Source organism: Medicago truncatula, chromosome 5 (genome assembly GCF_003473485.1).
Source record: "Medicago truncatula cultivar Jemalong A17 chromosome 5, MtrunA17r5.0-ANR, whole genome shotgun sequence".
Classification (NCBI taxonomy): domain Eukaryota; kingdom Viridiplantae; phylum Streptophyta; class Magnoliopsida; order Fabales; family Fabaceae; genus Medicago; species Medicago truncatula.
The window spans coordinates 18066330-18081462 of NC_053046.1; the positions used below are offsets into that span (position 1 = coordinate 18066330).

The following is a 15133-nucleotide window of genomic DNA, read 5'->3' on the forward strand; positions in this document are numbered from 1 at the left end:
CCATTTGACAATGATCGAGGTATCAAACAGCGGATGGATTTTAGACGCGACAAGGGGGTGTTTCAGAGGGATTCCAATTAGGATGTAGGACTCAGAATTGATGTGAAAAGAAAAAAGAAGAAGACATAGGTATCGCTATTGTTAACATAAACAGCAACACACATATGACGGATTAAGCATCACACAGTTTTTGGCACAGATGATAGAAACAATAGTTGTGCAATCAAATACAAACGATCAAATCAAATATATAAACGAAAAGCTTTTCTCAAATAAGCGATTTCAACATCGGGCATGATGATATTAGTTTATCAGCTTAAGGAAAAATGTTAACATGTAAATAACACTCTTTTAGGATAAATGTTTTTCTTACATAACAATTAGAAGGATCAATCTTTGTTTCTAATACATATCAAGTCAAATATTCTTCATGTAAATTCTCTTAGAACTTCCGCAACGATTCCATTGAATTTTGTATTTTGTTCATTGCCCATATGTTATACAGGCTGTGTATGGTTTCTGGTTTTGCGTCTGTCTCAGACCTTGAGCCAACATCCAATTAGGTGAATTCCAAATTTTGGGAATTTCATCAAATGGTTGCATCCAAACTTTGCTTCTACTGGCAGTACAAAGTTTTATGAGTTATAAGATTCTTCAACTGTTGGTTTGTTCTGCACAATACCAACTGATTAGCTACATTCACACAATACATCAAGTGTTTTAACTCATCCAAGTGATGGACCTAAAACATCATATATACCTTTGAGTTTAGAACCAAGAATTCTCACACCTAGTAAGTATCTAGCCAAGAAAATTAAGGGAAATTAAATATAATATCCTTCAATTTTATCCCATTTGTCATGACATCTAAATGCACTTTGTAGATAAAACTTTAAATGAAGCAAATTACTTTCATGAAATGTGCAAAAAAGGTCACGTAATTCATAATTTCACACCATTAAAACACACTTTAACATGTAATAACACCATCATCAAGTTAGTAATATGTTTAAGCGAAACTAACCAAGTCTTCCCCTTCCTTCAACTTATGCAAGTTTCACTTAATTGTGATATTATCTGATGTTGAAATACCATCCCATTTTCAAAACTCATCAAGTCAATATCGTTGGAAGCCTGAATTTTCCAGAGTTCTTATTTTTAATGATCTATGAACCAATATTGCAACTTGCTATATGTCTTCCAGTCCCAATAAGGTTGACTTTTACATAGGATACTTCATATGTGTTTGACAAGAGAGCATCACTATCAGTTGCTTACCTATCTAGGCAAGAAATCATAATTGGAAATGGCAATCTAAAAGGCGTTTAAACTTTCTCCGCGACCAAAGTCATTGCGTGTGTTGAGATCAAAACATGCTTTGACAAGTACCTCCCCGGCACGTTGAGCATCATCCTGGATTCATGTCGGGAAAAATCCTAAGCATAGCCAAACACTGTTTTCCCTGTCTCATATATATTTCTCTTAAATGAGGTGGACTACTTACAAGTTACAACTGTTCTACAGGAAGGATTTTCTCCGAACGATTCGTACAGTCTTCTTCCATAGAATAAACATTTCTTGTTTTGGTCATCTACAATTGTTTATCTGAGAAAAAACAGAAAACCTTGGATTTGTTGATGTTCCATTAAACTGGAAAAACAGAGACAGTGCAATCTAATACAGACTAGTACTAAGTTTAGTAGCACAAGAATAGTAAAACACTGACACAGAGACCCTTGGGTCTCTCTTATTCCAAATAACCCCTCAAATTATTCTAGGATGCCTGACTATGTCTCGTACAAACAAAAAATATACACAAACTGCAAAGTAACTGCTTATAATAACTGGTATTAAATAATTATCAACTACCCAGAAACTGCCAGGGTCAGTTTCTGTTGCTTTACCTCTCATAATACTTCTTAAGAAGAGGTCTGTCTAAAAGACTTCTTGAATCATGATATAATATCCATTCCCATGTGTTATAAACTTATACAGACCATGCATGGTGCTAGTTTTACATCAGCCCGCGAGTCAACAACTGGTTTGTCATCTTCAATTAAACGACCCTGGACATTTCTTCATGCAATCACTTCACCTCAGGCTTTGGGAGTTTTATATCAAATGGTTATAACAAACTTTTCTTGTTCTATTCGTACAAACTTTAGAGTTATAAGATTCTTCAATTGTTCATTTGTTCTGCACAATGAACCAACTGATGAAGCTACATTCACACATTTAAGAATTCATCAAATGGTTTAACTCATCAAAATTACGGACCTTAAAACATTATATTCCTTTGGAGTTTAGACTCAAGAGTTCTCGTGCATATGAAGTATCTAGCTAAGAAAATAAGGGAAATTACACACATATCCTTCAACTTTATCCCATTTGTCATGACATGTAATAATTTAAATAAAGTAAATTATTTTTGCAGAAAATGTGCAAAAATGTCGTGCAATTCAAAATTTCACACCATTAAAACATTTTAACATATAATCCTACCATCATTAAGTTAGTAACATATTTAAGCAAAACAATGATGTGTTACTCCTCCTTCTACTTAAGCAAATTTTCACTTAATTATGATATTATCTTAAGATTAAAATGAGTTTCAACAAGATTACATCAAATACAACCCCATTTTATTACTCATAGTCCATAACATTTAAAGCCTGGATTTTTCAAAGTTCTTATTTTCATGATCTATTAACCAATGTGGCAACTTGCGATAAAGCAATCTCTTCCTGTCCGAATAAGAACATCATAATGCTTCATATGTGTTTGACAAGAGAACAATATTATCAGTTACATACCTATCTAGGCAAGAACCCAAAATTGGAAATGGCAATCTCAAAGGCGTTTAACCTTTCTCCACGACCAAAGCCATTGCGATCATAGGATGATATTTCATTTATGTTTAGATCAACACAGGCTTTCACAAGTGCCTCCCCAACACGTTGAGCAGCTTCCTAAAACAATATTTCACCCAAACATAAGGAAAAATCCAAAGCTAAAGTCTAATGTAACAAAAGTTGTTTTCCAAGTCTCATACAATATTTGTCTCAAAAATGAGTTGGACTACTTACAATAGTGCTGCAGGGAGGATTTTCTCGGAACAATTTCTGCAGTGTGCTTCCATAGAATAAGCACTTTTTATTTTGATCATCTACAAGCATTGCATACAATTGCTTATCTGAGCAAAATACTGAAAGCCTTGGATGTGTGGCAGTACCATTAAACTAAAAAAAAAAGGGCAGGATAACATGGTATTAATAAAAGATTGAGGATAAACGCTAATTGAAGTAACTCAATAAATGAGTGATAAACTTCTAGACACAACAAACCTATGTAGCACCGACACTTCTACTGAAAGTGTGTCTGGTGTTCGATGCGAGTCGATGTCAGACAGTGACACTACACCAACACATGTTACAATCAAAAGAACAACTATACAGTATTCTTATAAGACGTACCTTTTTCTGCATCTTCCTGTTTCGAATTTTAGCACTTTCTTTTCTTGCATTCGCCTTGGCTTTAGTCACTAATGATTTTTTAATTAAACCTGAAAGGAAATTCAAAATTCACTGCAAGCATTATCAAAATTCACATTAAACACAATACCAAATTGATATTATGATGAAGCACATATACTCATACTCCTTGGATAAGGCGTGTCCGAGTGTCGTCAGATAAGTATCGTGTTTGACACCAACACATATGATTACATTGAATTATGTTATATGATTACATTGAATTATGTTATTTTCTTCAGAGATAATATTCAATCAATTATTATGGACCTTATTATAAGCTATCAAAAGCATAAAACACACCACAAAAAGAATTATTAAAGAAGAAAACAAATTGCAAAGATTTAAGTTATGTTTAACTTACTTGTAGTTTGTGGTTGAAAGGAAATGAATGGTTTTGGGATAACTCCGAAGAAAGAAGAAGTATTGAATTGAAATAGTTCAAATGAATTCACGACTTGAACCATATTTTAAGACTCTTAAATCGCAACCAGTGTGTCAGTTCTGGAGATTGGAGATAGTTTCGTTGTTTTGAAGGTTTTGAAAGGAGTGAATAGTCGATTCCACTGAAATTGTAAGTTTGATCAATTACCCCATGAAATTAACAAAACTTCAATTACCTCCTGAAATTTCACAACATTAGTCAATGTACTTCCTCCGTCAAATTTTTCTGTTAGTGAACATGTCGTTTTGCAAATACCCCCGAAATTTTGCACTTATGTGCAAAATGCCCCCCAAACTTAAAAATTTATATTATTTTTTCTTAAAAACAAACAATTAATAGTTAAATATTAAAATTAACTATTAATTTTGGAATTTGGAAAAACTACATGCATATATACATCAAAATAGACTCTAAAATGGGGAAAAGTATGTATTTTTTAAAGTGACAATAATGGTATGATTTGTGGATTAATATTGAGGGTTGTGTAGTTTAAATGGTTTGAGCAAATTGTTGAAGGAGTTGGAGGAGTTAAAAGACTAAGATGGTGAAGGAGAAAATATAAATTTAAATCTGATTATTAATTTGTTTATAAACCTCTAAAAATAATAATTTGTCTATTAGAAATAACCATTATTGTCACTCTAAAAATACACATTTTTTTCTATTTTGATGTATATATGTATGTAGTTTTTCCAAACTCCAAAATTAATAGTTAGCTTTGATATTTAACTATTAATTGTTTGTTTTTAAGAAAAATATAATATAAATTTTTAAGTTTGGGGGCATTTTGCACATAAGTGCAAAACTTCAGGGAGGTATTTGCAAAACGTCATGTTCACTAACAGAAAAATTTGACGGAGGGGGTAAATTGACTAACGTTGTAAAATTTCAGGGGGGTAATTGAAGTTTTGTTAATTTCAGGAGGGTAATTGATGAAACTTACAATTTCAGGGGGGAAATTGACTATTTACTCGTTTTATGACTATCTCAGTGATTTTTTTATTTAAACTTAAATAGGCATTTTTTATTAAAAAATTAAAAATAAAATAGGGACAAATATTTATTATTTGTTTTATAAAGGTAGAGGCAAAATCACTATCATCACCGTAGAGATCGTATATCGAGAAGCAAGCAACATACATCTTAACATATTTATGTTCTAATTGATTAAAATTCAAATAGCCCCGTTAAATTATGTGGGCTCTATATAAATTTGTCGAAACTCGCGTGATTTTTAATCAATTAAAGAAAATGTGTTGCTAGCATTTCTCATATCATATTTACTTTGTTTGTCTAAATTATAAGTCGTTTTAAAAAAAAAGATTTGTCTCTTAAATTATATTTCCTCCGTCTCATGATAATTGAGGACTTTTGTTCATTTCACTCATTTATTTTGGTAGTGTTACAATGTAACGAGACAAAAAGAAAAAGAAAAAAGAGAGAGACAAAATTAAGTTCCAAGCTTATATCTTAGGATGAGAGATTCCACGCCAAGCGGAGGACAGTTCCAGTTAACAGAGCACCTAGCGTGATCCTACCTTAGCCATGTAAAGCAAATGAATGTCTTAAATGAACGTCAGACTCAAGTGCAATAAGACGTTCATTTTACTCATTAAAAAAAAAGTGTAAAAGTGAAAGAGAAATATATATAACAATTGACAAATGACACCCCCTTCCTTAGTTTATTTTTTTTTTACAATTGACATCCCCTTATGCTTTTTTTTTTTTTTTAAGAAATCCCCTTATGCCTTTAATTTCCCTGCAATGCACAAAATTCTTTTTTCATTCATACAAGTGATTTTTCAATCCACAATTTTCTCTTACCAATAACAAACAAACATTTAAATAAGGATATTTAGTTTTTTATTCAAATGCAAATTTAATAATTATTTATTTATATAATTTAAAGTCCAAAAATCATTTTTTTCACAAAAAATATTAATAATAAATAAGTGCTTTTTAACAATTCACAATTTTCTCCTTCTAAAGCCCCGGGCCTTGCATATATTATACATTGTCCTTATCAACTGAGTTAAGCTCACGTGGACAAGTGTGCATTGTCTTTAATATATATATATATATATATATATATATATTAAAGTATGGTTTTTTAATTAAAATAATTCTCTCGAGTTGTGTCTTCATGAGTTTAGCTCAGTTGATAAGGACAATGCATAATATATGCAGGATCCGGGGTTCAACCCCCGGTCACCACAAAAAAAAAAAATCTCACCAATTGTTTTTTTTTCTTTTTCTTTTACATTCTACAATTATTCCACTTTTATTGGTTTAAGATATAACAAATTAAGTCAATTATAATTTTATTTTTTACCATTTAAACATCTAATTACTCAACTAACTACTCATCTGTTTTTGTCATGTCCAACTTTCGATGCTATTTGGTCGTTGGTGCGGACGTGGCTTGGTTTTGATGGGACGGACTCTCAGGTTATTTCATATCACTTCTTGCAATTTATTAATTATGCAGGTGGTCTGAAATTACGATGATCCCTTTTTTATCTGATATGGCTCTTGTGCGTTTGAGTCTTGTGGAACGAACAAAATAATAGGTTCTTTAAGAACCAACAAAGCTCTATTCCACATATGTTAGATAAAGTAAAATCATACTCTTTGTGGTGGTTGAAAGCTAGTAACGCTACCTTTGTTTTCGGTACTCATTTGTGGTGGTCAAGCTCACTTATGTGTTTGGGTATCGGCTAGCTTTTTATGTATTTTTGACAGAGTTGTTGTACTCTTCGTGATTGTTTTGGCACACCTTGTGCTGAAACGATTGCACTGTTAGTGTTAATATACTTCATTTTAGCCTGTTAAAAAAAGCGTGTTTTAATAAAAAGATCGACACTATTAATCATTTTCTTAATAATCATCCAAAATTCGAAAATGACATCTAATTTAAACGGAGAGAGTACGTAACTACAAATCTACAACACGTTAGTATAATAACTACTACCATATAAAATAACAATTGTAGCATATAATAATAATAATAGATTTATCACCAAACTTTTCCGAATTGATAAAAAAAAAAAAAAAAAAAATTGACAAAACAAAATCCTTGTCCTCCACGCTATGTAAAACATTTTCATTTTCAAGCACAAGGGTCATTTCCAACATATCCCGACCTTATCAAAAAGAGTTGTGTTATTTGAATCACCGTTTGTTTGACAACTATAATTTAACAAAGAAAAAGATGTATTGACACAAAAACCAAAACAATAAAAAAAAAATTCAAACATAATACAAGTATGTGAGAAAAAATTATCAAAAAAATTATCAAAAAGTGGTTCTTATAAATATCATTATCTACAAAAAATTCACCACCTCTCCCAGTTTCCACCCCTAATTATCTCTCGTCATTTCGAATCAAAGAGTCAAACAACCAAAATAAATTACTTAAGCAACTATTCCTCCAATACAAGCTCCTCCTCGAAGTACACATCCAAATTCACTCCTCCCCTTTCTATCTCACATCTTAGTCTTGACTACTTTCTTCACAATTTTCCTCCAAACTTTTACCCTCATTTTGATATAAGAAAGATAATTGGCACAAACGCATCACCAAATTGTTATGAACAATTGTTTCTCCAATGCTCACATATTTGTTTTTCCAAGAATTCAATTTTCTCGTTTCAACACGGAATTCAATTTTCATGAGATTTTTAACATAAGTCTAGATGTCAAATTTCAAATGGATTTTTTTTATGATGTGGCGTTGCAGACACGTTATAATATCATTAACTTAATAATTTAATTTTTATTTTTTTTAAAAAATCAAAATGAAATATATTGCTCAAAAGTAAGGTGGTTCACCCCGCACAAGGTGTGCTAAAGTGGTGAAACACCCAATGTCTGATACAAACAACATGCACCTAACAACGATGCCTGCACCAAAGATAAAAATAAAAATTACATAATACCCATACAAAATAGTGGGTATCTCTACCAGTCATGAAAATCAAACGTTATAGTAACAACATTTGAAGAAAACCATAAAAAGGAGTTTAGTTTCACTCTTTCAACAATGTTGAGAGGATCACTAACCATATTAATTTATTTATCTATTAATATAACCATAAACTAAAGATTTAATAGTCAAATTACTAAATTATTGATATTTCAAGTTCTTGATAGTTTATAGGCTTAATTACACTTTTGATCCTACCATTTGGACCAACTCACGAAAATGGTCCTATCTTTTTTAAATCGAACAAAATCGTCCTTAAACTATATGTTTTTTGCAGTTTTAGTCCTATTTCCCTATTTCCAACTCCATAAATGACAGTTTTAGTCTAACCACTTATGCTCAACCATGAAATAAACAAAGAATAAAACATGTGGGTACAATGAATCTACTTTATTCAGCACACTAACCTAATTTCCGAGACATGCTACATACCCGAAACATGTCTTAGAAATTAGGGTTTTTCTTGGTTTGTGTGCTGAACAAAGTAGATTCCTTATACCCACATGATTTATTCCTTGTTTATTTTATGGTTGAGCATAGGTGGTTGAACTAAAACGGTCATTTATGTGCGTTTCTGGAGTTGGAAATAGGGAGATAGGACTAAAACTGCAAAAAAACATATAGTTTAGGGATGATTTTGTTCGATTTAAAAGAGGTAGGACCAATTTCGTGAGTTTGTCAAAATACAAGGATCACAAGTGTAATTAAGCCTAGTTTATATTAGAGTAAAAAATCAAACTCGAGAGTTTTTAATCACTCCATTTGTTTACTTTTCCACTCTGGTTATCAAGTCAACCTTATATGTCATTATAATCAAGGGTTTGTCTAACATGTGCAATATTGCATATGTTAAAGATATTAAAAGTAATAAGTTTTTTTTTTTTTTTGTCAAGAAAAGTAGTAAAGTTTTTATTGAATAACACCAATTATTTATTAAAATGTTATATATTTAATACAAAATATACAAGTTCTAACGCAAAATTACTATTTTAAACTTCTTAACATGGGAAGAAAAGGGAGGAAGAAGATGGTGAGAGAAGAAGGGTTGGTGGTAACGATGAAGTTTGGGTTAGTTTTTCTATTAATAGGAGTAGGAGAAATCAAGATCAAGATTCTTCATTCAACCCTAGATGAGATGATGATGATGAAGTTGAGAATTAATTTTCTTAGGGTTTTGTTTTTCAATTTGTTGAATATATGTATAGCTGCAAATGCACAAAATTGGTTTTTCACGTGGCAATAAATAATGATTTTTTTAATATCCATTTAATTCTTTTGATTTGTGATGTTTAAGCTTCGTTTTGTATTGTTATTGCTGTTAAAATTATGCTGTTTATGGTAGTGACTACGGTTGAAAATTGTTGCTGCGGTGGTGCTGTGAATGTTTATATTAGGGTAGAGGATTGTGAATTTTAAAGCACACTCTAGGCTTCTAAATTCTACATGATGTCTTGTTTTGCATACTGATTTTTTAAATCGCACACTGTTTTTTAAAACAAATAACACTGATTTTTAAAACGCATACTATTTTTTGAAACAAGTAAAAAATGAATTTTTTTTATGAATTTTTATTGACATTCAAACTAGAAAGAATTTGTTTCCTTTTCATGGAGAATTTTGAGTCTTGAATCTTGATACCTCTAGCATTAGAAGTGTGTCCATAGGATTTGTACCTGGTGACTCTGAAAAGTTGCGTCATCCCATACCTTTTGATCTTTTTATATTATGAACTTTATAGCGCTTATCAACAAATGATCCAACATTGCAACCACCATGATAGTGATAGATAGTTCTCATATTTTCGTTGTAAAACTTTCTAAGGTCGAACTCGATAGATTATAATGTCTATTAGAAACATATAAGATAGACATCCTGAATATCATAATAGAGATGAGAGTTGAATTGAGAAAGAAAAATCGAAAAGCTCAAAACAAAATGATGACAAAAATGTAGCCAAAGGTGTGCTAGAAATTCAAATTCATGGATCAGAAGCCTATAAGAAAAGTAAAGTTAGCACATAGATCATATTTTTTCACAACAGCCGGATCACTATAACCGACTGCATTGAGATCGTCACCAAAGAATTCAACAGTTACATCTTGTTCAACACTATACTTCAATTCTGCCCTTTGAAAAGGAACATCCGCTCTAACAAGTTTGTCTCCGTCGACTAAAACAACAGGAAATGTTTCAAAAAAAAGTAGGCATATACGACGTACATAAAGTTCACGCCCATCTTTGTCTCTAAAGATAGGATGTTCTAACCAACCAACAACTATTCCATCTCTCCATTGTCCATTCAGCCCGCTCTACACAATCCTCATTTTTTGGATTATTGCCGACGTAATCATAAAAAGCTATTTTTTCAAGAATTTTAGACCAAGCTTCTAATAAATTTTGATTTTCGGCTAGCCCAGCACCAACTCTTCGATATATTTCTACCTGGAAGTATTCATGATCCCATTGATAACGAGTCGAACCAAATAATTCAATCGGAGTTGTTGAACCATACCATAGTATAACATTTAATTTTTGTAGTAATTTAGCAACCAAGGCAAAATATTAATAACCATTAGTTTGTTCAAACGATTAATTCCTTGCTTGCTCATCAAGTCATTCTTTATAAGGATCATTGATAAAATATATATATATATATATATATATATATATATATATATATATATATATATATATATATCTATCTGTGTGTGTGTGTAGATCAACTATCTAATTATGATAGAGCATAATTACAAGAAAATAATTATAACATACCTCTCGCCGTCTCAACAACTCTTTTGTTTAAAAAGTCAAACATCGTATCAATAGAAGATTAGAACACAAAAGATGAGGTTGTTTCGAAAAGATCAAATTCACATTAATACTTGAGATTCATTCTCATACATTAGATAGAGAAAGAGATTAAATTGATCATTGTTTGATAAAGATCACAAAAAATTGTTGTAAGTATTTCTTAGGATATCATTAATGCTCTTTAAGGCTTTATCGGTATTGTGCAGTTGCAAGAGTCTGTCTAAAACTTGTATGGTTAAGTGGACCAATAAAAAGAAGAAAAAGGAGCATAAAATTTGAGAGGGTATCTCAAAGCAGGTGGCATTTAGCACGGGAATGGATAGTTGTTTCCCACTATGAGAAAGTAAATTTTACCCATTAGATCAAATGAAGACCATACTTTTATCATTCTCTCTAACACTATATTTTTCCCCACTATCTTTCATCACCATTCTCTCTCTCCTCCATGCTCCAATCCACCACTAGCAATGTCCATGGTCTGTAAATATTTGTTTCCCTTTCTTGAATATTCCAACAAAAATTCCAGTTACAAATTTGTGTGTTTTTCGATTTTCCATCCAATTGAATTTCAAACCAACACCAAGAGTTTCTCCACCAAGTAGATTGTCTACAATGTTCATGGCTTCATGATCTCTCTCTCTTCTAGTTCATGACTTCATATTCTGTCCTCTTCTAGATTGTCTACAATTATTTTTTATCTCTAGTCTGGTTCATCACAAGAAAAACTATCATTAATGATTTTCTAAACATATTTCCTTTTCATTTGTTTGATTTTGTAACCGGTTCTTATCCAATACGGAAAAAAAAAATAGAACAGATAATAAGTGATTTTAGATACTTCTTTAAAAAAAAGTGATTTTAGATACTAAAATGTTCAATTGGATTCTACCAAAAAAACCAGAATTCTACCAAAAAAATAATGTTAATTAAAAGAAAAAAAAAATTCCAGATCATAACAGAAATGTAAGACGGTAAGAGTGTAAAAGAGAAAGAAAAAAAATATGTTGTAGGTAGTCCATGATAAAATTAATACTCCTTTTTAATCTAATGGCTGAAAAAGACTTTCCCATGGTGGAAAAGAATTCCTCCTACCCACCCTAAATGCCATATTGAAAAATCTCAATATTTGGGTGAACCATGATAACCTTATTGTATTTGTGTCATATTCTCTATCTCTTATCTTCATATTTAATAGTTCAGAAATAAACACATACATTCATTCTCTTCTTGTATCAAATTCATTTTGATATTTTATATCGGCAATTATGAATCTCTACTTAAAGTTGAAAATTAGCAAGAATATCAAAAGGGTCACAATTCAAACTCGTCTTGTGATTGATATTTTTGAAGGATTGATAAAAACTATGAACAATTTTTTTTCGGTGAAAGTAAAACAAGTATCCTCTGTGCGACAGTTCTTGTGGAATTTAACACTGCTAGATTCAAACTCACGATATCTAATTATGTTAAAAAAAATCTCTTATCATATCATTCAAGTATTATTGAGTAAAAAATTATGAACAATTGATCTGTCGTATTTTATTTTTATTTTTATAATGTTCAAATATAAGAAAAAAAAATACCATTAACAAGAAATATTCAAGGAAAGAATTATCCATTGTAACAAAAAAAGAATGATATTATCATATTCTACAAAAAAGAAAAAAGAATGATATTATCATATTTTACCAAAAAAGAATGATATTATTCAATCCATGATAACGATCATCGCATTAAACTATCTTGTTGTGATATTACGACGGGTGATTAGAGAAAATAAATGTCGCCACAATTTCACATGTACCTAATACCATGTCCCACATATCTAATTTTATCTATCAAAACCAGTTAAGTTCTTTAAAAAAAACCAAGTAGGTTCTTTAGCAAAAATAACGGAAAGACATTAACATTCTCAATTTTTTATCGACTTGACTTTCTGTTTCTTTATGACGAATCATGTGTAAATTATAAATGATATTTTTTTTAAAGATAAATTATAAATTATATTCTATATAAAATTTTGATTTTGATAAAAATTATAAGTGCGTATTTCGTGTCTTTTAAATAATAACAAATTCAATAATATCACAAGTATAATATAAATTCTTATTTTTTTAATAGGCTAAAGTGAACTTTTTTCCCCTTAACTTTCAAAAACTTACAATTTTGACCCCTAAGTACAAAAACTACAATTTTGCCCTCTAAAATTTAGCTCCATTGCAAATTTGATCATTTTGCTCAATTTTAACCAAATCAAAGCTTATTTGGCATTTCATTAAAGGATGTGGCATGCCACATGTGTAATAACTAACTAAAAATAAAATAAAAAAACACATGGGTATTGATAATTAAATAAAAAAGAAAAGAAAAAAGGACGGAGCACATGAAGAATTTTCACAGCAACTTCATCCATCATTCATCAATCCTTCTCCTTCATCTCTTAACCACTCATCAGCACGCCACCACCTCCCACACTCTCCTCTTCGCTAAAACTCAACCACCCGTTCTTTGATCGCGATGTCGGCGATCCAATGACTGCGAGATCTTACGGTGAGACATCAGAGTGATGGAGATGACATGACACAAAAGAGATGAAGATGATGAGGGAGCGGCGGAGATGGGTGGCAGAGTTGATCAGGGAAGAAAGAGGAGAGAGGGAGGTTGAATGAGAGAGAAGAGGTGCAAGATCTGTGTTTTGAGTTTTGTGTTTATTTGTTTCTCAGAATTCTGCGATTTCAATGGAAGCTTTACTTGATTTTTTTTTTTTTTAATTAATTTGGATGGTGATATTGATAAGACGAGGAAAGATCTTTGACATATAGCAAATACAAAATTTTGGGAATTTTTTTTTTCTTTTAATGAAGTTGCTAGGTATGATGAAATTGGTAGGTTAAGAAGATGAATGAGAAGGGGTTAATGAATTTGTTGGGTTTGTCATGAACCTCACGTGCCTTTCTTATTTTTTTCTTCTTTTTTTTAATTTTTTTATTCAGCTATTAAACGCATGACTTTTTTTAATATTTTTAAATTAGTTATTACACATGTGGCATGCCACATTCTTCTGCTACAAATCTGAGTTCTTATAACAGATCATCGGCAGTTAACTGCAGCCGGTTTCTTCAGAATTCGGTAGTTAACTGCCGAGGGATATTTGCTAATTTACTCGTGTTTCTCAGCCTTTGCATATGTGTCAACAATAATTTTCAGAATCTATTGACCATCCATTTGATTTTAATGGATAACTATGTGAGTTTTCTTAGATTTTATATTATGATAATATTAAGCTGCATCATTTTTAAAAGGGTTAATGATGTTTTACCTCTTGTAATACAGGTCATTTCCGATTTCCCCCTGTAAAATTTTTTTTTTTATTTACCCCCCTCTAAAATATGTTTTTTGGAATACCCCTCTAATATTGAGCTCCAAAAAAATATATTTTACAAGGGGGTAAATAAAAAAAAATATTTTATAGGGGGGTGTTAGCCAATATTTTTTAAGGATATCATTAAATGCAGTCAAAGTAGGTTGACATTGTAATCGAAGGAATTGTTCTTTCATCCTTATCGAAGTTGGGCTTGCTGAAGATACTTGAAGGTACGTGTCTCGGTTCGACAGACGGAAAACTCTCGAAAGAGCAGTTTCTTTTGGATAAGGTCAAAACAACGGTTATTTTCAAGACACATTCGAAATTCAAAATCGAATGGATAAGTTTCGTTAGTTACTGCATTTATAGTTTTAAATTTAAATCTAGGCAGTTATTTCTATTTGTATAAATAGTAGCTTTTCCTAAGGAAAAAAGGTCACAATCCAATCATACACAAAACTTACACTCAAATTATCCGCATGGAAGAGAGAAACGAGTCACAAGTTGCAATGTATGAATCTGTGTACCAATTTATATTCAATCAATGCAATTTAAGTTCATTTTCCTAAATGTCTTTACAATTTACTTGTTTCGTTTGAGCAATTCACGTTACTTGTATTTTTGCCTAACTTCGATTGGATTCAACTAGGTTGAATCCGATTGCTTTTTTATTTCTTTTTATCAAGTTCTTCAAGAACAATAATAAATTTCTGGAAGATAACAAACACAATATGTCCTTAAGATTTACTGGTTGATCTTGCAAGTAACTATTTTTAAACCAGCGGCTGTTTACCAGATTTCAGTGTAAACATGGGAAAATCAGAAATGACATATATTACAGGGTAAAATACATTTAACCCTTTTTAAAATGTATGTATGATATATGAATATCTTTTAATTATTTTCACATGCACGGTCAAAAAATTCATACATTGGTTGGAAGCGAACCTTTTAACAAGTTCATACTTTCTTTGAAAGAAGACGTTGTCTATATCATG

General features: G+C 31.1%; 1 protein-coding gene across 8 annotated transcripts; it reads right to left on the minus strand.

Moving 5' to 3' along the window:
* Positions 1-279: 279 nt before the first annotated feature.
* On the minus strand, positions 280-4085 carry LOC11408893 (50S ribosomal protein L18). 8 transcript variants are annotated; one of them, XR_005646473.1, is made up of 8 exons: positions 3895-4084; positions 3474-3562; positions 3087-3239; positions 2814-2969; positions 1905-2196; positions 1505-1605; positions 1025-1413; positions 280-671 (listed from the first exon to the last, which is right to left on the minus strand). XR_005646473.1 is itself a non-coding variant. In XM_024783491.2 (6 exons), the coding sequence occupies exons 1-4, from the start codon at positions 3995-3997 to the stop codon at positions 2814-2816; spliced, it is 501 nt and encodes a 166-aa protein (XP_024639259.1). In that variant the 5' UTR covers positions 3998-4085; the 3' UTR covers positions 280-671; positions 761-801. The 8 variants fall into 8 exon arrangements, 4 of the variants coding, with proteins under 4 accessions (XP_024639259.1, XP_024639257.1, XP_024639258.1 ...); XR_005646475.1 differs by lacking the exon at positions 1905-2196 and having other exon boundaries at positions 3895-4085; XR_005646472.1 differs by having other exon boundaries at positions 1025-1605.
* Between the last annotated feature and the right edge of the window lie 11048 nt (positions 4086-15133).

Coding starts and splice junctions, on each gene's coding strand:
- LOC11408893 (XM_024783491.2), bottom strand. CDS start 3,997: ATGGTTCAAGTCGTGAATTCATTTGAACTATTTCAATTCAATACTTCT. Junction 3,563..3,894: donor CTTTCAACCACAAACTACAA/GTAAGTTAAACA, acceptor ATTTCCTTTCAG/GTTTAATTAAAAAATCATTA. Junction 2,970..3,086: donor ATCCTCCCTGCAGCACTATT/GTAAGTAGTCCA, acceptor ATATTGTTTTAG/GAAGCTGCTCAACGTGTTGG.